This window comes from Nansenia antarctica (genome assembly GCF_963989245.1).
Source record: "Nansenia antarctica genome assembly, chromosome: 3".
Lineage (NCBI taxonomy): Eukaryota > Metazoa > Chordata > Actinopteri > Argentiniformes > Microstomatidae > Nansenia > Nansenia antarctica.
In genome coordinates this window covers 38,920,035-38,945,002 of record NC_137688.1, presented here as the reverse complement: position 1 = coordinate 38,945,002, position 24,968 = coordinate 38,920,035, and the positions used below count along the sequence as shown (strand labels likewise).

At 42.4% G+C, this 24,968-nt stretch overlaps 1 protein-coding gene across 2 annotated transcripts in view; it reads left to right on the top strand.

The window, feature by feature from the left end:
* Positions 1-20,531, top strand: part of arhgef7b (Rho guanine nucleotide exchange factor (GEF) 7b) — a gene marked incomplete at its 5' end in the record, with an annotated part of 33,426 nt that extends 12,895 nt beyond the window's left edge. The window contains 12 exons of one of the 2 annotated variants that reach the window (XM_080525838.1): positions 3,070-3,129; positions 9,159-9,305; positions 11,010-11,096; positions 11,204-11,286; positions 11,474-11,612; positions 11,837-12,061; positions 13,872-13,965; positions 14,145-14,234; positions 16,837-17,019; positions 18,051-18,150; positions 18,312-18,366; positions 19,215-20,531. In XM_080525838.1, the coding sequence (XP_080381964.1) occupies positions 3,070-3,129; positions 9,159-9,305; positions 11,010-11,096; positions 11,204-11,286; positions 11,474-11,612; positions 11,837-12,061; positions 13,872-13,965; positions 14,145-14,234; positions 16,837-17,019; positions 18,051-18,150; positions 18,312-18,366; positions 19,215-19,337 (1,386 nt within the window). In that variant the 3' untranslated portion in view covers positions 19,338-20,531. The remainder of the gene's footprint in view (positions 1-3,069; positions 3,130-9,158; positions 9,306-11,009; positions 11,097-11,203; positions 11,287-11,473; positions 11,613-11,836; positions 12,062-13,871; positions 13,966-14,144; positions 14,235-16,836; positions 17,020-18,050; positions 18,151-18,311; positions 18,367-19,214) is intronic. The other variant, XM_080525839.1, reaches the window with a different exon arrangement.
* Between the last annotated feature and the right edge of the window lie 4,437 nt (positions 20,532-24,968).

The following is a 24,968-nucleotide window of genomic DNA, read 5'->3' as shown; positions in this document are numbered from 1 at the left end:
CTGCTCCATACTAGGGGTGGGACGATTAGAAAATGTCATGTCACGATTATCGTGGGCAAAATAATCGCGATCCACGATATTATCGCGAGAATGAAAAAAAAAAACTTTTTTTTAGAATGCCAATAAAACACACTGTAATCACTTTAACTTAGATTTTGTTGTATTTTTATTGAATCATGTTAATAACATTAACATCATTTTAAAAACATCTTGACAAAAATAAAAATCTTTAATAAAATCTTATATAAGGTAATGATAAATTATAAGGTATCACTGCATAAATAAAGGAAAAAAATACTGTCAAACAAAACTTGAACACTGACACTTTTCTGTCATCAAACTGAGTGCTAGCCTTGTGGCTTAGAGACGTGAAAGCTTCAAGATAGGTTAAAGTGCAAAAATGTCAACATGTTCACTTTTTCTGCCTTGAGCTGTGCTCGGAGAGGTGTGAGTATGTGCCCACTGTCACTAAACACTCTCTCTGAAGGAACACTAGTTGCAGGTATGCATAGAAGCCTGCGTGCAACCCTGGAAAGGTGAGGCAATGGACACGGGGCCGATGCAGCCATGGTGAGAAGGCTAGCATACGTTAGTGACTGACTGACAAGGCTGACTTGACAGTCACGTTACCCATGCAGGCTGAACAATCGCGCGAGACAAATTTCTGTGAGGATATTCGCGCGCGGCTCATGTGAGAAATCTCAATTATATTACTATTTATTTATAACATACGATTATTACATCCTCCCTCTCGCCAGTTTGGGGCAACATAGACTTCTCCCCTGGTGCCACGGATAGGGGTTTCAAGCGGTGGGACAGCAAAGGGATGGTTACTATCGGACATTTATATGATACGGAAATACTACTTTCATTTGACCAATTATGTAAGAAATATGACCTACCACGAAATGAGTTTTTCAGATACCTTCAGATACGAAGTTTTTTAAATAGCCAAAAAGACACTGGCCTCTGTCACCAACCCTCTCCGCTGGAGGAGATAGTCTCTGCTGGAAAGACGAGAGGCATTCTGGGGCTTGGGTATAGAGCACTTTCGAAATATGATAAAGGCAAACCTGCATTTACGCCCAAAGACTGGAATAATGACCTGAACATTAATACTGATGCAGCAACTTGGTCACTAATATGGCAATCGGCAAACGACATCTCAATCTGTAATAGGACGAAGGAAACGCAATTTAGACTACTACAACGTTTGCAGATTACTCCCCAACTTAGACATAAAATGGATCATAACAAATCGGAAATGTGTACAAAGTGTATTACCGAGGTTGGGAGCTTTGTTCATTGTGTTTGGACTTGTAGATATATAGATGATTACTGGAAAGGTATAGTGGATAAAATTCATCTAATTCTAGATGTTACATTGGATAAGGACCCCATGTGTCTATTGTTTGGGTTGCCAGACAAACAACTTAAAAGTATGCATTCCAAAATACTTCTGTGTATCCTCACTTTTTGTGCAAGGACAAATATATTGCTGAAATGGATAGACTGCAAACCGCCTACAATAGCTGGATGGCACAAGGTAATTTTTGATATGATTCCTATATCTGACATATAGGTATAAGTGTAAGATAAAGACATTCTATAAGATTTGGTCTCCGTTCTTAGATTATATTGGTACCAGACTGGCTGCCATTGTAATGAAAGGTTTGGTGGATTACACTCAAGAAAGTACACAAGACTAATGTGTAACAGATCTACAATGTATGGGTCACAATATTATTTACTGTGCTGGTGTTGTGCTGCCGCTGTGTTTAGGACTGTAAAGGGCTCTGCACACAGCGTGCGATTTCTGTTGCGCGTCAACGTTCCATTTTGAAGTTTGAATGGAAGTCTATGAGAACATACAACAGAAATCGCATCGCACGCTGTGTGCATTGGGATGCGATGTTTTATGATTTTCTCATAGACTTCCATTAAAAACTTCAAAATGGAACGTTGACGCGCAACAGAAATCGCACGCTGTGTGCAGAGCCCTTAAGACATGGATGCTGTCTCCGATGGGGGTGATCCCCCCATATATTATGGCATTTGTTGTCATTTTCTTTTCTGTTTATTTCTGATATGTGACATGGCCTCCTCCCCCCCTGTTTTTTTGTTTTTGTTTTGTTTTGTTTGTCTTTGTTTTTTGTTTGTTAGTTTGTTAAAAAAAAAAAAAAAGAGAAAGAACATGTTCTGTTATTGTTTATGGACAATGTACTGCATAACAAAGTGCAAAACTAGTTTTCTACTATTAATGGGACAATAACCTCCCCCACGGATACTAGTTGTTGTTGTTATGTCCTGTTGTGTACATGTCTCTGTGAAACTCAATAAAAATATTAACAACATCAACAAAAAACACACATAGGTCACATACATTAATACATACAATAAAAACAGACAGATCAAATCATGATACAGGTGATGGTACTCCTGCTGGGCATTGCTGCCTGACGCACCTCCAACAGTGCCTTTAGAACAGGTGTGCTGTGACACCTCACTGAACACCTATGTGGGCCTAACTGGGTCATCAGCTGGGGACCACCAGTCAGACAAAGCAGTGTTTATAAAATGTAGTGCCTATTTAAAAAGTCCAGTCATTTAAAAAAAAAAACGATGACGATTATTCAACTAATTAAAATTCTCCACGATAAAGTTATCGCGGGTGTTTTTATCGCGATTAACGATAAACACGATAATCGTCCCATCCCTACTCCATACCCGTGACATTGTATTACTATTGTTATTATTACAGTCATTACCTCTGCTATTGTCACTGTTTTATTATTACTATATTATATTTTATTGTTGACTGTTGTTGTTTGAGGTGCAAGATCCTAAAGCATTTCACTATATCATTTACGGCTGTATGCAATGTACGTGACAAATACATTTTTATTTGATTGTGTCTATTGAAAGTATGATATTTTGCCTTTCTGGACATGAATACTGTATAACTGCATAATTGAGTATATCTGATTGCTTCTTGGTGAAAAAGTATAGTGTGTGAGTGAGCATCTGTATTGTGTTAAGCCGGATGTCTTCTCTGGTCTTCTCCTGTAGGATCACCACCCTGATCGGCCAGACATACAGATGGGGATGACAGCCTTCAAAGGCCTCTCTGTAAGTCACAGGCACTTCAAGCCTCAGTCAGCCAAAACTGTGCCTCTGAAATTAAATGAGTGGTACAATTGAATTGAAATGCTGTATGCTGTATGTATGCAGTGGGTGATATGAGTTAGATTGAAATGCCTTTGTCTCAGGTTGATGATGTAGCATAGTCTTCTGCTGTATGCAGTGTTGTGTAGAGTTGAATTGACATGTCTAGTATGTCTCTGGTTGATGTATGCAGTGATGCTAATCCTGGCTGAAGGTAAAGCCCTCGCCTGGCGCTGCTGTTTAGCTCTGCTGCTCTGTGGCTTTGTGCCCTGGCTCTTCCATACAGGCTGTGCGTGTGCATGCGTGCGTGTGTGTGTGTGTGTGTGTGTTGCTAGAGGGTTCGCTATGGGTGGGTAAGCTATAGGAGTGCTGTGCAGGTCCCCTGTTAATTCCTGATGTGGTGTCGTTGTAAAATCCTCCTCCCAACACTGGCACAAAAAGCCAAACACATGCCCTTTTACCTCTCCTCTCTTTTTCCCTCTCTCACCTACTCCACTCACATCCCCCTATTTCCTCCCTCCTCTCCGCACAGCATGCCCTCTATGTATTATGTCTAGTGCTGTATCTTCCACACACAGCCCCATGGCACCTGCCTGGTCTCCAAAGGCAAATACAAAGCCTTGCCAAAGTCTCTCTTGCTTAGAAACACCACAACTCATGATGTAAACACACACACAGACTCACCCCCCAACGTACTTGCAGTATGTCTTAAGATAACGTATAACCAGCCGCACACAACACACACAGCTTCGTTCATGTACACACACACACACACACACACACACACACACACGCACACACAATTGCCCACACTAAAGCGGGGTACATACATAAGGATTTTCAAAATCTTAACCGATTTGAGATCTGAGACAGACCCCACACATGAAGATAAGAAATCTTGGATTGAACAGCCTTGATCGTATTGTGTGTGGTGTGCGCCGATTTCCCCATTTCAGCACCCCACAGACATAAAGATTATTGTTACGACAGACTCCAGACTCTCTCGAGTCTCGTTCCCCAAGCCAGAAATCTCGCGTGAACCCATCCTTTTAATATTGCCTTTAAATTACAAAATAATTAAATTAAGATTATATAATGATTAAAGCACTTTGAGCTGCAACGTTTGCAGGAAAAGCGCTATACAAATAAAGTTCTTCTTCTTATTATTATTATCTAACGTAGTACCCTGACTGACCTGTACGAGGCAACCATGTGCGACAGGGCAAATAAAGTGCCGAAGAAGTCAGCTTGCTTCTTGATTGGCTACATTCCATTCCCCATCACAATCGGACTCGCGAGCAGGGTTGCCAGATGGGATTGACATTTTCCACCCTAACCACAGTCTAAAACCGCTAATTCCACCCAAAAAAACAGAGTCCACCTGACAACCCTAGGATTTGTGGTCGTAAGTATTGAACACATTTGACATTTACGATTGCCGGCCACAACCATTTTCCGAGCGGATTGTCGGGAGAGATTGACTCTTAACACACCTCACACCACAGGATTTTGTTATAGGAAAATCTTTAGAGCCATCTGATAATCGGGCGTTTTCTGTCTTTGGTCGGAAGGGGGAAAATCGTGCCAAAATCGGCCAGAAAATCCTTGTGTGTACCCCGCATAACACAAACATCACCACAACAACTTGAACATGACACAAATCTTAGATGCTTAATTGTTTCCTTTTATTTCTTATCACGAAATTAAAAAGACGTATAGAGTGAGGGGAAAAATAATTCATTCCACCGTCAGGACGAGTTTCTGAAAAATAAAAAAATATTGCTATTAGTGAGAAATTCTGTCTTGTCAAACATCTCTCCAACTATTAGCTGATGTTGCCATGCAATCTAATATGGACAACGTTGATTGGCTGTAGCAGAGTAAAGAAGGCTTATTGTAGGTTTCAGTCACTCATGGCCCATAGACTATTTCCAATATTAGACCAAGATGAAAGAATTATGACATTTTACCTTTAATAGCTGCCTTATACTCCCCACAGAGTCTTTCCTCCATGTTTTTGTTTTGTTTTGCTAGTATCTTCCTCATCTGCCCATGTTTCATTCGTGTGAAGATCCACTTTCTTCTCTTCATCCCCCTTTTTATCTTTTTTCGTGTCATCTGTTTGGACACTCTCACTGTCATCACTATCTGTCCATTCTTCATGGTTTGTGTCTTTCCCCCCCATCAATCTGGTGGTCACCTCTCGTTTCCTCATTCCTGTCTTTCTTCTCATCCTTTTGGCATATTTCCTCATTCATGCAATCCTCCCTATCTTTGCATTCCTCCACACGTTTGCCATTCCTCTTATCAGGACTGGCTTTGTCCTCAGCTTCACCATCCTCATCGTCATCATCACTTTGGTCACTTTTTCTTCTCCTCCTCAACTTCCTCTTTCTGTATTTCCACTTTTTGTTTTCTCATTTTGTCCTCTATTCTTCTCCTTCTGTCCATCTTAAGGCCAATGCACACGGCCCCGATTTTGTCGCGCCGCCGAATTCGATTCCATTGTTTTGAATGAGACAATGCACACGGCGTGCGATGCGATTTTGTCGCAAGACAACATTAGATTCTCCATTCACACCCACTCACTTCGGTGGTGTGAATTGAGAATCGAATGTTGTCGTGCGACAAAATCGCACGCCGTGTGCATTGGGCTTAAGTCTTCTCATTCCGCTGTCTCCCCTCCACTAGCTCTCCCTTTCTCCTCACCTCCTCTGTCTTTCTTTCCTCTCTCTCGGTCATTCTGTTTTCCTTTTTCCTCTTCATCTCTTCTTCCACAATCTCCTCTATCACCTTCCCCACTTCTGCTGTCTCCTCTTCCTCCTCCTCCTCCTCCTCCTCTCTTTGTCTTTGTCGTTGCTTCACTCTCTTCCATTCAGTCTTTCTCTGTCCCTCCCTTTGCTCTCCTTCCTGCAGATCTCTCTTTTCCTTTACACATGCTTCCTTAATTTGTTGCATGCCATTTTTAGTGTACGTTTTAAGTGTTTTATCCTCCCCCTCTCTTCTCTTTTCCTTACTCTGTTCATCATGCAGACATGAGAGTTTCTTCATTGGCGTCTTTTTTTGCTGCCTTCTCTCTTCTTTTCCTCTCCATTCTTTCCTCAACCTTCGTTGACAATGTTTCCTTCAGACTTTCTTTCTGCGCCCGGGTCCAGTCCTGCCACCACCTTACATCCCTCCTTCCTGATCTCTCCATCTTGTACATTTCCTTTTTCCTCTTCTGGATCACCATCAGTTTCTGAACACTCTTCCTCTCCTCCTCCAGCTCTCTCTCTCGATCCCTCCCTTTCATCTCCTCCACAATCAATTCACCTCTCTCCATCTCCCAGCTCTCTTCCTTCTTCTTCCTTTTGTCCTCCTCCTCCGCCACCATATCTCTTCTCTTCCTCTCCTCTCTCTCTTTCATTTCCCACTCCTCCTCTGTCCTCCACTGGTTTAGTGACACTCTATTCACCTCCATCCTTTTCTCCCTCAGTCTTCCTCTCTTCCTCTTCCAGCCTCATATATCCCTTCTCTCTACCTCTCTCTACGATTCTCTTCATGCCTTTCACAAAGACCGGGATCTTGAGTGGTACTTTCTTTGTCAACAGTTTGCCTACTTTTTGTAGGTTTGTTTTTTTCTGAGGTATCAGGGCAACTTCATCATCAAAACTCCAGTCATCCTGACCAATAGTACTCGATCCTTCCATAGTGACTGCTCTCTTGAGTGTTTTGGATGAAAACTAGCCGGTTTGCTGGAAAATGTGTGCAAGTGCTTCAAGAAAAAGGAGGAACAGACATAAAATAAGAAAACATACATATAATACTATTTCTATATATAATTATATATACTAATTATACATTTGAAGACATTCAATGATATCTTACTTACTCATTTAACCTCTTCACAACGATGTCTCTGTACTAACTGCTAAACTCTAAAGGGCTCTGCACACAGCGTGCGATTTCTGTTGCACGTCAACATTCCATTTTGAAGTTTGAATGGAAGTCTATGAGAACATCGCATTTACCCACACACGGCCCCGATTTTAATCGCACGGCGAACATTCGATTCCATTCATTTTGAATGGGACAAAGCAGTGCGACAAAACTCGCACGCCGTGTGCTTTGTCCCATTCAAAATGAATGGAATCGAATGTTCGCCGTGCGATTAAAATCGGGGCCGTGTGTGGGTAAATGCGATGTTCTCATAGACTTCCATTCAAACTTCAAAATGGAACGTTGATGCGCAACAGAAATCACACGCTGTGTGCAGAGCCCTTAACCCTCTAGAATATCACCTGAGAACCCTATTATGACATACGACTCACTCCACTCCATGCATTTGGCCAGTACCTTTCCTCTATTAGATGTGAAAATATGACTTTCAATGTCAAATTCTATATCTCCAATAACAGCTGGTTCCTTAAGGCCAATGCACACGGCGTGCGATGCGATATTGTCGCACGACAACATTCGATTCTCCATTCACATTCATTCATTCATTGGTGTGAATTGAGAATCGAATGTTGTCGTGCGACAGAATCGCACGCCGTGTGCCTTGGCCTTTACAGTATAATACATGTGAAAAAGCAGTGTGTTATATACAGTGTTGGGCACGTTACTTTTATAGTTACTAGTTACTTATCCCAAAAAGTAACTGAGTTAGTAACTGAATTGCTTCATTATAAAAGTAACTAGTTACTAGGGAAAGTAACTATTGCGTTACTTTTTACCGCGGTGCAGCGGGTCCCTATCAGGAAGAAAATAATTTGGATTTATTTTTTCTGAGCAGGTTTCAGCAAGGAACTTTTCATATTTATTGCACTTCAACAGACCACAACTGGTAGACATACTGTACTTCAAGTATTTTCTTCATTACAAAAGTAAACATTTAACAATATGAAGTGCTTTTAAATCTTTGTAGTGTAAATTAAATAAATCAAACTGTCACACAACTTCAGACAACTGGTAGACATACTGTAACTTCAAGTATTTTCAACACAACAAAAGTAAACAGTTAAACAATATGAAGTGCTTTTAAAGTAGTACTGAAATAGTGCCTGTACTTCCACCGTGAAAATGCCACGTTCACCTCAGAACACTCGGAACTCGCCATTGCTGCGTGTATCTCTCTGATAGTTTGAGTGTGTGTGTGATGCTGTGCGCATGTGGTTTGTGTGTAGAAACATCCGCACAACACTGAACTATGGTTGGCTTACCATGAAATGTTCTCTACCATAGCCAATCATGATCACTTAAGCGGTTGTCTCGCCCCTCCCCTCCCCCCTCACCAACAAACAAACAAAAAACACCTTTGCAGCTGCGACTGAGGTCGGATGACAATGAGAAGCTTCAGTAGTAACGCGCCGCATTGAATTACCGGTAACGGTAACGGCGTTGTAACGATGGAAATAGTAATTCATTAGATTACCCGTTACTGCGTTAGTAATGCCGTTTATTTTAACGCCGTTATTCACATCACTGGTTATATAATGCAATTTGAGATTTGACCTACAGTAGGTTAATATGACAGCTGGAGTCAAATATGGGATAGCCCATAGAGTGAAATGCACAGGGCTGATTTCTTGTCTTATTTCTTGGCACTAACATCATCTGAGGAGTCATGTTGCACATCATTTTAATCTGTAGTAGATACTAGAGAATAATATATATATTCTCCTATTTTACATAACATATTGAAACTACCAATGGTAGTTAACTGGTGATTGCTCCTCAAAGAGAGAGAGAAAAAGTAGGTGACATCCAAAGAAGGCAAAATAGAGGGAATTTGGCAAGAATGGCATAATGGCATGACTCGAATACATTTACATTACATTTTTGGCATTTAGCTGGCAACAATTTACATTTGTAAGTGAATAATTTATCCAGTCACCATAAGAAATAGCAATCAGGGGGTCATTGGCTGTCATAATGCTAGAAGAAGGAAGAATTCAGATTTATATTTAATCATACAACTGACTGTCTGTGTGTGTTTGTCTCTGTGACGACAGGCGCAGTGTCAGGAGGTGAGGAAGCGTAAGGAGCTGGAGCTGCAGATCCTGACTGAGTCCATCAGGCGATGGGAGGGAGAGGACATCAGAACCCTAGGCCCGGTTCTCTACATGTCCCACACACTGGTCCAGAACCATGCTAGCCAGGTAACATCAGAACCTTCACTACATGTCCCACACAGTGGTCCACAGCTCCCCTATAAGCCTATAAGCTAGAGTAAGCTTTATTATTACGGGTGCGTTCGTGAATTCAGTTTGAACATCTCCTCTGATTTCAGAGCACTCTGGTTTCAACGTCATAGAGCTTTTCGGAAATCAGTTAATTTAAACGGTCATTTAAAAGTCTTTACAAACTAACTGTGAACATGCTGGACACCAACGATAACATTACCATCATTTCGCTGGTGGACAACAATTTCACTTATTATGACAATATGATAGCAAAGGTGACTGTGAAGATGTTCCCATTTTCATGTTTTAAAATTAATGTAAGTTCTTCAGTTCTAAGACCTAAGTGCCTCTATTTGACCTGTATGCCTGGTTCCAGGTACTGTAATACCAGTGTTTCCTCTACATGCATTTCATCGTGGCGGACCGCCAAATGTTACAATATGCGCGACGACGGTGCTGGATCCTGGATCTGTGCATCGGTGTGCAGGAAGAACACGGAGCAGGCGCCAGACCAGACTAGATGATCGTGGAGTGAAGATATTATGAAAGTGTACGTGCTTGTCGATCACCCGTCGCATCGCGTACGCTTTAATAATCTCTTCACTCCACAATCATCTAGTCTGGTCTGGCGCCTGCTCCGTCTGTTTTTCTTCCTGCACACAGGTAAACAGATCCAGGATCCAGCAGCGTCTTCGGGCTCGCGCAAACAAACCCGGCGAATTTTTTTACTTGCCCCAGGCAAGCGTTACTGTTGAACCCTGCTGATACATGATTCTTCCCTGCACATTGACAATGTTTTCTCTCTCCTCTTTCTTCTGCGTTGTGAAGGGATCCACTGCAGCGTACACGAAAAGCGGCTACTGTGTCAACCGCTTCCCATAATAGTTACAACAACCATAAAGCCTCCATAATGATAATGAAAAGAAGGGGAGACGAATTTTTTATTGACAACAGAATTACATGCTGGAAAAACATGCAGACACAGACAATAAGAGACACACGGGAGAAGTACGGGAAAACATTTTATTTTTTTGGGCCATCCTCGAGTTTTGGCTGAAATTACGTCGTTGTTTTGAGTGCGCGTGCGCGTTTCATGCGCGCGCGGTCAACGCTACCCGCCACCATTGTAAAAATTCCTGGAGGAAACACTGAATACCATAGGTTGTTCTGTCATAATGACCCTGGCATATTCTCTCTGTGTGTGTGTGTGTGTGTGTGTGTGTGTGTGTGTGTGTGTGTGTGTGTGTGTGTGTGCGTGTGCGTGCGCCAGGACAGGGTATCCGCGGTGTCTTGAAAAGTATTAAAAGTTGATAAATACATTTTGGGAAAATCAAGACCCTTAATAAGTATTAAAAAGTCTTATCACGATTTTATGAGGTCTTGAATTTTGTAGGTATTTTTCTGAATTAGACTCTGTCCAAAGAGTTTGAGTCCTAAAAACTTTTAGTAAACGTTCGTGATTTTATTAGTTTTATTAAAAAACTAAGATGAACCGGAAATTCTGTTGTATGATAGTGGTCTAGTCTATTGCAAACTAAAACTGTTAAGTTAAAGGTGTCACTGATGTAAACGGTTGCAACTCGAAGTGGCGGTGAGGTCTGGAAAAATATTGACAAGGTCTTTAAAAAGTCTTAGAAAGGTATTGAAATTAACCTCAAGATTCCTGTATATACCCTGCAGGAGAAGAGTGAACGCTACCTCCTACTCTTCCCTCATGTTCTCCTCATGTTGTCTGCCAGCCTTAGGATGAGTGGATTCATCTACCAGGTACTTGTCCTTCTCTCTCTCTCTCCTTTTTTGTAGATTCATTGTATTGCTTTGTCGTATTGTTGTTTATGAAGGTTTCTGACACATTCTTTCTGATTCCTTTGAAGGGGAAGCTGCCATTGACAGGGATGATCATCTCAAGGATAGAAGATGGGGAGAATGCCAAAAACGCTTTTGAAATATCTGGTAGGTAACTTTGTTATATCTGGTAGGTAACTATGGTGCATCACCTCAATTCAAGCGTATTGCTATCTTGAGACTGTGCGTGTGTCTGTCTGTGTGTGTGTGTGTGTGTGTGTGTGTGTGTGTGTGTGTGTGTGTGTGTGTCTGTGTGTGTGTGTGTACGTGCACATATGCATTGCTCACACTACAGGCAGCCAGTGTGAGCGGATGCAGGTGGTGTGCAATAACCAGCAGGACCTGCAGGAGTGGATGGAGCATCTGCAGTGCCAGACCAAACACACACCCTCTCTGACCATGCCCACTGTCAAACCCCAGTCCATCCCCTGTCATACGGTAACACCCCTCACCCCTCCTGTCCTTCTCTCACTTCAGTTTGGATGTACTGTCTCTTCAGTTGCTGTAGTATCCCTGCATACAAGGAAATAAAATCAATGCAGTACTATTTTGATCTGATATGTTCTCTATTTTCTTCTCCCTCTATCCAACCCCCCCCAATCTGTCTCTCTCTCCTTCTCCCTCACCATCCCTATGTCCTTCTCCTCCTCCCCTCTCTCCAGCTGCCCTCCCACCCCCTGACCCCCTCCAGGCACTCAGAGAGCCGGGGGGGAGGGACGGCGGCCCCTGCCTACCACACCCTGCCCCACCCCTCCTCCCACGGAGCTCCTCACTGCTCTCTGATGTGGGGGCCACTGGAGCCCCCCAACACGCCCCAGCCCTGGAGCCTGAGCTGCCTGCGCCCCGCACCCCCCCTCCGGCCCTCCGCTGCTCTCTGCTATAAAGAGGTAAAGTACAGAGCACGACCCTTGCGCGAAGAAGACATACACACACACACACTTAAGCCCAATTTATGCTTCTGAGTAAAATCGACGGCGTAGGCTACGCCGTTGCTTGCGTAGGCCCACAGCCTACAACATGTCATTTACTTTTTCTGTAATTACTTATTAATAAAGATTTGAAAAATTATGATGACCATCGTATTATCTTAGTTTAATGTCATTTCAATGCATCATAGAACTTTTATTTACAACAAGCATAACACCGTTCCAACGGAGCGCCCTATGGAAGCGTCAGGCACAGCCTTCCTATAAGGAGCGCGATTCACATTTACGAGATGTACAATCCTGTTTATTTAGAAATAAATTATTACCGTTTTTTCCGGACAATAAGTCGCTCCGGAGTATAAGTCGCATCAGTCAAAAAATGCGACATTAAGAGGAAAAAAACATACATAAGTCGCACTGGACTATAAGTCGCATTTATTTAGAAATATATTTCACAAAATCCAAGAACAGACATTTAATCTGGAAAGGCAAGTTTATTCAACTACACAATAGCACACAGAACAACAGGCTGAATAGAAGTCAGGTATGTTAACATAACACATTAACAGTTATTCAGCAACACAATAGCATAAAGCCTGGGAGGCTGAATAGGCTAAATTAACATAACAAGCCAGCGAGTCCAACAAGCACGTTACCAGTAAGCAAGTTCACCATGCTACCGTTTGCTTAGCTTCAACATGCTAATGTTTTAGATAATTTCTTCAGGGGTATAGGAGCAGCATATAGTTGTCACAAGCCCAGAGCGGCCCAGAGCGCCCTCTGTCGGCTGTAGACGGTAATGTTTACTCCTTGGTTCATGTCAGTCAGTATGAAATTATATATATTGATATATAAGTCGCACCTGACTATAAGTCGCAGGACCAGCCAAACTATGAGAAAAAGCGCGACTTATAGTCCGGAAAATACGGTAGTTACAGGGAGCCCCATGGCTGTTCGTTGGGTTTAAATTATATTTATGATAGACATATTTAATGTAAAGTTATCTATAATAACTATGATTGGTCCGCTTAGTTGCGTCACATTCCGACTCTCTCGTAGGAATGCGGAAGCCATGACAGAAATGTAATTTACCTTTTCTGTAATTACTTATTAATAAAGATTTGATTTTATATGATAACCATCGTATTATCTTAGTTTAATGTCATTTCAATGCATTATGGACATTTTCTTTACAACAAGCATAACAAGTAAAATCGCGATTATGCCACTGAGTACACCGTTCCAACGGAGCGGATCAACGCGACGCAGAAGTATAAATTAGGAGAGCCCTTGCGTATGCTACGGCGTAGCCGCGCGTAAATTCGACGCAGAAGCATAAATTGGGCTTTAGAGTTCCATACACACACCTTAACACTTAATCAGCCTTAAGGGGTCATTTGACCTGTGAGTACCTTTAAAAAAAAAAACATCTGGTTAAATCAAATTTCAGGACCCTCCTTTCATGACTTTTCCTAGATATGTGCATTCTACCACCCAGTATCCTTACATTTTCGAAATCACATCAGGATAAGCTAATATAAAGCTATTTAGCCGTTTTTCTGTGTAGGAAGCAGGTTCATTTACAAGCAGGTTCATTTACAAGCAGCCAACTAGTGGTCGTTGTGTGTAAATTGCAGCTTGAGCATTGTAAATACGTAGTTTTTTTTTTACCCCCCGAGGCGGCTCTTTTAGTAGGTAAAAAAGGCACGGCTGTTCTAGTATTAACAAGGCATGATTCTCACTTCTCTCTCTCCCTCTCTCTCTCACCCAGGATCTAAGTAAAAGTCCTAAGAGTATGAAGAAGCTGCTCCCCAAGCGTAAGCCTGAGAGGAAACCTTCAGAAGAGGACTTTACTGTCAGGAAAAGTAGGTCTGAGGCTCACATGTTAATGAGATCATACATCTCAACAAACTTGCTTTTACAAATGAAAAAACAACAAGGGTCTAGCAAAAGATTAACATGGACCTGTCTTTCACTCCCTGCTCTTATCCTCTCCTGTCTTTCTCTCTCTTTCTCTCTCCACCGCCCCCACCCCCCACCACAGGTACGGCAGCTTTAGAGGAGGATGCCCAGATCTTTAAAGTGATTGAGGCCTACTGCACTAGTGCTAAAACACGGCAGACACTCAACTCAAGTAAGTCTACAGAGACACACACACACACACACACACACACACACACACACACACATACACTCACATATAAACACACAAAGAATGACACACAATCAAATCAAACAAGACTACAATGCCAGAAAACACGTATAGAGTCCACCTCCTTGTCCCCTGACCCAAAATACTTGTAGAGAGTATACAGTTAGGTCCGGAAATATTTGGACAGTGACATAATTGCCATAACTTTGGCTCTGTATGGCACCACAATGGATTTGAAATGAAACAATCAAGAAACAATTGAAGTGCAGACTTTTAGCTTTATTTCAAGGGGTTGAGCAATAATATTGTATGAAACGTTTAGAAATTGCTACTTTTTATACACAGTCCCCAATGTTCAGGGGTTCAAATATAATTGGACAAATTAACATAATCATAAATAAAATATTCATTTTTAATACTTAGCTGTCTTCAGTTGTTGTTTGTTCGTGGGTCTTTCTGCCTTTAGTTTTGTCTTCAGCAAGTGAAATGCATGCTCTATACAGGTTGATCTTAGTTTCATCTGTTCAAAGAAAACTTTTCCAGAACTGGGCTGGCTTTTTTAAATGTATTTTGGCAAAGTCCAATCTGGCCTTTCTATTCTTGAGGCTTATGAATGGCTTGGACCTTGTGTATTTGCTCTTGTGAAGTCTTCTCTTTATGGTAGACTTTGATAATGATATGCCTACCTCCTGGTTCTGTTCTTCACTTGGCTGGATGTTGTGAAGGGGTTTTTCTTTACCATGTAAAGCAGGGGTCCCCAAACTTTTTTCTGTGAGGGCCACATAATTTTTCCTTTCTGTGATGGGGGGCCTGGGTTGGTCTCTAACATAAAATAATATGGAACGGAGTGGAATGGAGGCGGTTGCGCAAAGCAATTGCGCGCAGGAGAGCACTGGTGGATGCAAACAAAGTCTAAACAGTTGAATTTGGATGGAATTTATACCTATAGTGATATGTCAATGAAATATAATCAGTTTTACAGTCTGATACTTGAGGGAGGACCCTCATCATACACGGGGGGACCCATGAAGCAGGGCTGTCTGGGGGTCCTTAAACGAGCATCAAACACTTAATTTCTTGCATTCTGGTGAATTTAGATGCAATTTGTGCCCTTTCTGCATCAATTTATGGTGGAAATTTATTTCCAATTATTTGCGAAACAGCGCCCCCGCCACCACGTCGGCGCAATGCCGCAATTGCAGTTAGAAATTACACGTTGTTCAAAGGGCCGGTCCAAGTGTGGGGGTGGGCCGTGTTCGGCCCGCGGGCCGTAGTTTGGGGACCCCTGATGTAAAGGATCCTGTGATCATCCACCACTGTTGTCTTCCATGGACGTCCAGGCCTTTTTATGGTGCTGAGCTCACCAGGGCATAATTTTTTTCTCAGAATGTACCAAACTGTTGATTTGGACACTCCTAATGTTCCCGCTATCTCTCGGATGGATTTTCTTTTGTTTTTGCAGCCTATTGATGGCCTGTTTCACTTGCATTGAGAGCTCTGTTAGCCACATGTTGTGCGTTCAGAGCAACAGCTTCTAAATGCAAATGCCACACTTGGAATCAACCCTTTTACCTGCTTAATTGATAACAAAGGAATAGCCCACACAGGTCCATGAAACAACTTTTGAGTAAATTGTCCAATTATTTTGGTCCCTTGAAAAAGAGGGAGCTATATTAAAGAGCTGTAATTCCCAATCCAATTCGGATGTGAATACCCTCAAATTAAAGTTGAGAGTCTTTACTTTAAGCCCATATTCATTATATAACTGTAACTTGAATATGCTTTGGTAAATAACAAAAATTCTCCCAAAATGTATATGGAGAAACTGTATATTTATGGTGCTACAGTTTAGACTGCAATTGTCTTTGTTGTACTTTTACCTGTCTGTTGTTGTTTTTGTACTAACGTGAGGCCTAGTTAACATCCCAGTAGGAGGTTGGAGAGCAGCTTTACTGCCTTCTGGTTCTCTACAAATGGAATAGTTCTTTATTCAATCTGTGTCAGCTTGGCTCTCAATGCCTTTACACAAATTAATTATCTTAATTAATTATCTTGATAATATGCAGTTTTCTGCTGTAGTGACTACATGTACTGTAGGTCATTGTTAATCATAGTTTGTTCTATGTCTTTTGTTTCTTAACTCTCTTTTAACAATGTTCTTTCTTCCTCTTTCTCTCCCTTGCGCTATTCTGTCCGTTCTGTTCCTCCTCGTCGTCTTATTGGTTTGGACCATTTCTTTCTATACCTCCCACCACACTGTGTGTCTTCTCTCTATCCATTTATTCCACATTTTAAAAAAACCATATATAATTATAAACGCCTCCCTCAACAACCCACCCTTCCTATTTTGTATTATCCTCCCACCCCCATTTTGTATGGTTTGACCCACACCCATATACCAATTCTGAATTGTTTGACCCATTCCCCTGTTCCCATTCCATATGGTTTGATCCGTTCCCCCCATTCCGTATGGTTTGACCCATTCCCCTGTTCCCATTCCATATGGTTTGACCCATTCCCCCCCGTTCCGTATGGTTTGACCCATTCCCCTGTTCCCATTCCATATGGTTTAACCCACCCCCAGCATGGCAGGGTACTGATTTGATGCATAACCACGTGCTGGCCGATGTTGACCGGTCCAGTGTGGACTCTACAGGCTGCCGTATCAGTGTGTCTCGAGGGGCTGAGCCATGGTCCGACGTATCAGAAGACTCGGATTATGACAGTGTTTGGACCGCCCATAGTTACAGGACCGGTTCCGTCTCTCGTAAGGGCTACCTGTTGCTCCTTCTGCTATATCTCCCATCAGAACCTTAACACCCCGCTCCTCCTCCTTCAGTTGGTTTGGAAAGACGCTGGCATTGTGTCAAAAGGGTCTTGTGGTGACGTGGATCTTATCCTCAAGCCATCCTTGCCTCCTAGAGAAACACAAGAGGAGAAATTGAAAAAGCCCATAAACTCTCTGATCACAACCCATGACCCCTCCCGCCAACACAAAGAGAAGAACTGCTCAACCTCCCATCTGTTCTGTTCTATTCTCTATTCTGAGCCATTATGAGTTTCAAAGAACTTGCCATTATGCTGCATCAATTGAATTGCCATAGGTCAAGATGAGACTGACTTGGGTTGGCAGGTGAAATGTTCCTACCACACCTACCTTAGTCCTACTGCAGTAGATGGGACTCTGGCTGAGTTTCTATTTCTATAGCCTTCTCCCTGAAGTGTGCATTTGCTTACTCCACCCCATGGATTTACAACATAGATTAGTGTAGGAGTTGGACTAGACTAGAGTGGTGCCACAATATGTATTACCCCAGTCCATGCGTTTTAAATCCATGAGGAGTGCAGGATTGGAAGAGAATAAAAACGCAGTTCAGGATTCTCCTTTTGTAATATACATACCCTGCCATTTAGCTGACACTTTTATCCAAAGCGACTTACATTGCAGTGAGTGCATACATACATTTCTCAGTATAGATGCTCCCAGTGGGAATTGAACCCTAAGCGGTTGTGTGATATTCTCCAGAGCATAAATCCCTCCATGTCCTTCTCTCCTCTCCTCTTAACCTATCTGCGAGGTCACCCCTCCGACCACACTGGTCAGTCATGCAGTACAATGTACAACTAGCCAGCTAGCCAATCAATCAGTCAGCAGAGTCAGCCAGCCAGCCAGCCAGCCAGCCAGTCAGCCAGCCAGCCAGCCAATCAATCAGTCAGCAGAGTCAGCCAGCCAGCCATCCCACCTGTGATCCACTGAACTCTGACCTCTGACTTGTCGCCTCTCTGGTTGTTTACCAGGTTCCAAGAAGGAGTCTGCTCTGCTGGTGCTCTTCCCTGAGGAGGAGAAGATCATCGTGGAGGAGACCAAGAGCAACGGCCAGACTGTGATTGAGGAGAAGTGAGGAGAACCGTGTTCTTATGACTAATCTCTTGGTTCTGAGAATTTACCCCTGGTTTTATCTGCTTAGTTTTCACACATGTGAAAAGTGGTTGAATGGGCTTTATCGGGGGGTTGGTAGCGTGTTGTGGTTGGGTTGAATAACCTCTGGTTTGTCTCAGGAGTCTGGTGGACACAGTGTATGGCCTGAAGGATGAAGTACAGGAGCTGAAACAGGTGAGCCTTCATACAGTAGTCCTCTTCTCCTCAAGGCCCAGTGGTCAACATCCCTGGTCCCATAGCGTTACGCTGTTACAGGGTGTTCAGGCTTTAGATCCAACCCAGCACTAACACCCCAGATACACTCACCGAGCACTTTATTAGGAACACCTGTACACCTTCTCATTCATTCAAGTGGTGTAATGGTGTGGGGAATGTTTTCTTGGCACACTTTTTCTTGGGCCTGTCAATCATCGCTTGAATACCACAGTCTATTTGAATATTTTTTTACTGACCATGTGCATCCCTTCATGGCCACAATGTACCCATGTTCTAATGGCTACTTCCAGCATGATAATGCAGTGTTGACAATGACAATGTTGCGAAGCAAAAGTCGTCTCAAACTGGTTTCATGAACATGACAATGAGTACCGTGGTCTTCTGTGGCCCAGTCACTGGATCTGAATGTGATAGAACACCAATAGAATCCAATAGAACACCTTTGGAATGTGGTAGAACGGGAGATTCACAGCTTGAAAGTGCACCTGAAAACTCAGGTGCCAGTATTACGTGACGCAATCATGTCATCATGGACCAGAATCTCAAAGGAATGTTTCCATCATCTTGTGGAATTAATGCCACGAAGAATTTAGATTTTTTTTTTTTGAGCAAAGGGAGGCCCTAACCAGTATTAGTATAGTGATCCTAACAAAGTGTTTGGTGAGTGTACATCTAATTGAGGTCTTGGTGAGAAGTTGACTGAGTTGAATCGGTTGCTTTAGTGCTGGGCTGGAACACAAGTCTACACCCTCCATAGCTCTGCAGGACATACCTTCCAACACTCTCTTTGTTGTCCCCCCCACAAGGACAACAAGAGGATGAGGAGGACTATGGAGGAGGAACAGCGGGCGCGGAAAGAGCTGGAGAAGATTGTGAGGAAAGTGTTGAAGAACATGAACGACCCCACCTGGGATGAGACCAATTTGTGAGCGCCACGGCCTTCAGATAACACTGGTTCAGTTCAACCAGTGGTTCAGTTCAACCATGACCACAAAGCCATGAGACCGTAAAGCTGTGACCTGAGACTTCTAAGCCCTGTCTCGTCCTGTTTAGAGCTGTAGAGTTCTCTCAGGGACACAGATACAAAGACAACATGTTGTTCTCCAACTGAGTCTAGAGATGGTGATGATGTCGCTGCCTACAAGACCTGGGTCAAATACCTTCCGTCCAATAGTATTCGTGGTGTGCTTGCTTTAGCTCAGAGTTTTCCCTTTTGAGACTATTCCATTGGTTCCGTTGTAGCAGGCAAACTAAATGAAGTGCAACTCTAGTGTATTGACCTAGGTCTGCCGTCCAACCTGCTGCGGAGCTCCTCTTGATCTCCCTCCTGGAGCTTTTCCCCTTCCCAACATTCCTTCAAGCCTTTTAGGAAGCTATGGCCAACCCTCGGAATGGGATATACTCTTGTTGCTCATTCTGGATTTTTCCAATGGAAAACTCTGCAATACAATTAAACTGGAACGTTTTCAGGTGAATCTGTGATATATGATTATGATTTTTATTTTTTATTTTTTTACATTACTTGTTGGTTTAAATTACCTCATTTTGATTTCTTTCTCTTGTTTTACTGGCTAATGGACTTTGTTTGTTAGTGCTTTCCTGGACCGCTTTCTACTTTTGCTTTTCTACTTTTACTTTTGACGCTTATGATTTGTACAGAAATTAACCTTAACATTTCTCTTAATGTCATGAAATGTGCCTCTTTCCATGTTATTGTACATTTCTGGCAAGCTCTTAAAATCGTTTCACGATTGCAGCCAAACTGGCTGACCTTCTGCGTAACTGCATGCTAACATTTGACTTAGTTCATTCAGTGAGGCGGGAGATCTTTGGTCATCACCTGGATTTGAAATTAAACTTCATTGCATCTGAAAAGCCACGCATTTTCTGCAGGGGATCAGTTGGTACCGAGAGAATCACAAAATTATACCAGACGTGAGAAACATCTTGTCTGAGGTTCTCTACCCGCCACATAGCTAAATGATCAACCTATCATCTCAGATAATCAAATAATTAACATAGAAATTGTTTCTCACTTTTCACATGAAATTATTTTCTAAAGATGAAATAAGATCACACAATTCTGATAGGTAGATTGATTGATCTATCTATGTTGGTCAACCACAGACAGAAGGGGTATGATCAAATATACATAGTAAACTATTTGCAAGCAGGATTCATCCCACTCGATTAGTGGCATGAAATTGCCTAAATTATAAGAGGTTACGCATTATTTGTGAAAAAGATGCTATGATTGTCACAATCAGTATCACATTAAATCATTAGATTAAAAAATAATAATGATTATGATGAACTCAGTCATAATGCCATTTAATTCACAAATTGACAGTTACATGGGATATGATGTAGGTAGGATGTCTTTCACACCTGTAGGCCATCTGTTTTAATAAGAGACCAGAATGCAATCTTCCTATTGTCAAAGGTGGTTGCAATTTAAACAATGACTTTCCTAAAATATTCAAATGCAATATTGACTCAAATTTTGAAGACTAATGTGAACTACTTATCTGATCAATAAACTATATTGTATGTGTAATTTATGTATTTAAATGAAGTTGACTGATGACGTGTGTGCAGCTAAAGTCACTATCGTCTTACGGTAGTTATATAAACCCTTCCTCTATTTATTTCACCGTATTCTCCCTATTCACTCTTTTCAACTTGTATCATTGTCTCTGTGAATTAAACCAGTAAACTGATCCTCTAACTGTCTCTTTTGTTGTGAAGTGCTGTCGCTCTAATGTCAGAGGATCCTCAGGCCGCTCACAGCAGTGTAGACTAGGGACATGTGCAGTAACTGTCCTACTCAGATGCATCATTGTTTCTCACTGCTGCATGGAGGAAGGCAATACGGCTGCCATCAATGGCCTCACATGGGTTCCAGTGCTGTATTGGCAGGTAAGGGTTTATAGTAGAGTTTCATGCTTCTGTTGGCAAGGTCAGGCTATTGGCTTGAATCTGGGCAATTCTCTTCTCTGTGGAGGCAACCATGTGAGAAAGCTGCTGTTTTTGTGGAAGGGGTATTCCAACATTGAGAACCCCTTGACGTCTGTGCCCACCTTTATCGTGGCATAAGCCGCATGGTAAGTCTCTCCTTTGTGAGAGCCCTCCTGCCCACTGCATCTGCCTATTGTTCTTCAGTAATCCAGGTTTCGGCTGGAGAGAGAGAGAACGACAGACAGAGAGGAATGGAATGAGGTGTTGGCTGTGTGAACCATCATGGAGGAACACTACATCACACTGGAGAATGAGAGGATTCTTGATTATTTTGTAATTGGAATGTGCGATGACATACTATATCCATTATGGAACATTCTCTCTCACTCAACTTTTAATTGATGCCATCAAAATGGACCGCTGGTTTATTGAGCCCTGAAGTATTCTGGTAGAGACCAATGAGAGTGGGGATAGAGCTCTAGAGTGGTGAGCATGAAGGAAAGGAGGCAAGGGTACGAGGCCTTCCTTGAAAAGTACCGTTACATAGCTAAAGAGATTGATTACAACACAGGTGCGACAACGACGACACATCCATTCTGTAGACAGACACCATAGTCTTACTGTTTACCCAACACCGCTGCCTCCACTCCCCACACTATTACAACAAACAAAAGGTCCAAATCAAAGGAACCATAAAGGCTCAACGTCCACAGAGACCAAACAGGCATTGTGGAAGATTTAATCGCTGGCTAAGACCCAGTCAGAGCGAGGGGATGGAGCAAGGCTCGCCTTTTGTTTGTGTAGAAGCCACGGATGACATTTGGAGAGAGAAAGACACCTAGCAGACATTTACATGAGGACAAAGCTGGGAGCAGTCAGGCAGTGGTGGTAGAGGCAGCGAACAGGCGGAGGGAGAATGTTACCTGGTTATGATTAGAATGATATCGCTACACTCTGTGTGTTGTTGTCCTTGTCATAAAGAACTGAACTGATGGGGACCGAGCAGGCATTCTCTATGTTTAGAATGTATCCTAGGCTGTGTCTCAATAGTCTCCGCTGGTTTCCTCCATGGCCACTGCTATGGCAGGGTTGTGAAAGGTGAAGGTAGAAAGGTGATTACTTGGTAATAAATGGTGATCATGAGAGAAAATAGGTTGTTAAATGAGTGTAAATATTGAGGGTAAATTTCAACTATATGCCATATTAAAAGAAGAAATGTCTAGGTTATATTCCAACATGTTCGCAACTTAATTCCAGTGCTGGTTCTGACTTCTGCCTTCCAAATTGAACAGGGTCCTATGTTTGTATGTATACGCCACTCAGCTGATTCTTCCAATGCAACTTCCATAGCAGTGAGTGCATACATTTGTCAGTATATATGGCTCCATTTGTGGGGAATCAAACCCCCAAACTAAGCATTCTTAGCACCATGCTCTAACAACTGAACCACAGAGGACTATGTCTTTCTTTAAACGTTTATCTTTTTTCTCACAGTGAAAAAATAATAAAAAAAGAGGCTTCTATGTCATATTGGATTTTGACTGTACACTTCCAGTCACTAGTTTACCCAAACAAGATGTCATGGCTTAGGTGGACTGTCCTGTCCGTTCTTTACTGATCTGTACAAAACCATTGGAATACACTTGCCTCCAGACATACATCCTGGCTGCCCTTGGTGACATGGCCTCTATCCAGTCTTTGGATTGTATCACTAGACATAAACAAAGAAACCAGAGAAGCTGAGCAGCAGATAGTGAATTGAAAGGTGACAATGCTTATTCAGTCCCCTGTTACTGCAACAGAGTGAAGGCTGTATAAAGATGGCCTTATTAAAGTGACAAGGCAATTTACTTTCTTTATGGAGCGATGACTCTACTTCATTGACTTACAATAGAAAGAATATAATTTTGCAGATGTTAGTAGAAAGGCTCAAATGTCAGCTCTTTTCACAACGCCAAGCTGGCCTTGATCGGGAATGAATAATTGATAAGTCACCTTTGTCTACTTTTAAATATTCTTACATGAATACAAAGGAACAGAAAAATATAAAAGAGCATCTAATTTGATCTTTTAGACCACAGATCAAACAGTGTGATAGCTTGAATGTTCTCTGCTAGGTTTATAATGAGGCTGGTAACAAGGGAACGTTATGTACAGTAGCTGGGAGTGAGTCTCTCCCAGGGAAGAAATAACTGAATGATTGTTTAAGAGCTGAAACCTGTTTTTTATTTGACAAGCACCTGTACCAGGGCAAATATCACAATGGGCCAAGAGATATGGTGATAGTTTTCCCAAGAATTTGCATTCACCTGTCCACCAGGATTTCAGTTCAGATGCAGAGGAAAGAAGATAGACACCGAGTCTTACGGATATAACTGCAGGTGAAGCCGCTGGCTGTAGAAGATGGAGCTACAGTATGTAGACAGCCCTAACACACACACACACACACACACACACACACACACACACACACACACTCACACACATTATATACTTACCTCCAAGTACCATGGTGCTTACAAAAGTTCCATCATCCTGCAAGGACAAGATAGACGAAATGTGGGCATGTTTTTGTTATCACAGTAGAAAGCACGTTGGCATTAGCCGCCCCTACTGTACCTGTGATGACTGTTAATAACACCTCTGCATGTTTTTTGAAGGAGCATTTCAGACTAGTGTTGCGTTGTACTGTAATACAATGATAGTCCTGTCAGCTCCATCCAATGGCCTGTATAGGAATAGGGGCCATTGTCCTGTTGAGTGCAGGAGACCTGTCTGCCATTGATAGTTCTGTTCAGAACGAAAGTGACATGAAGTCACTTTGGCCGTTCCACAATGAGCCTCGGCCAATTGAAGAGCCCTAAAACCGTCAAGGTGTCTTTATTTTCTGTTGCCAGGATCAATCACCACCCCCATGTGCACAGTAAACACCTCTCTCTCTCTCTCTCTCTCTCTCTCTCTCTCTCTCTCTCTCTCTCTCTCTCTCTCTCTCTCTGTCTCTCTCTCTCTGTCTCTCTCTCTCTCTTTCTCTCCCCCCCCTCCCTCCCTAGTTCCTGTCTTCTTTATCCTGGCGCTGTTCAATGGCTAGTGATCATTTAGATTTGACATGTATTGTGGAGACAGAGCCAGTCCCTCTCTCTCTGTCTCTCTCTCTGTCTCCACAGCCCAATCATTAATTTCCAGCCTTTGCAATTTTCCCCCCCAAAAAAGAGAGAGAGGGAGAAAAGACGACAAAGGACGAGCAAAGACTGCATGCTCCTCTTAGGGTCTGTTATTGTACAAAATAGCCGTGCAATAATTTTTTGTCAATGGTTTACTCTAAAAGCTTTCCACGTCAGCCCTGAAAAGAAAGCAATAAAGCCCTATTCAATGGGCATGAATAAAAAGAAAAATCCTTTGGGCGTTCGACCGAAGGGCTCCTTTCTTTGCCTAGTAATCAAATTGGAGCTGAAATGAAATGGAGTTTTCTTATGAAAATAGCCTTTGTTGCCTTGAAGGCTGGTAATTCATAAACAATACACAGGCCTTTGTGTTGATAATAATATATTCATGCTCCTGGAGAAGGGTAAAAGCCAGAGCGACAGGGCTAGACTGGGGAACTG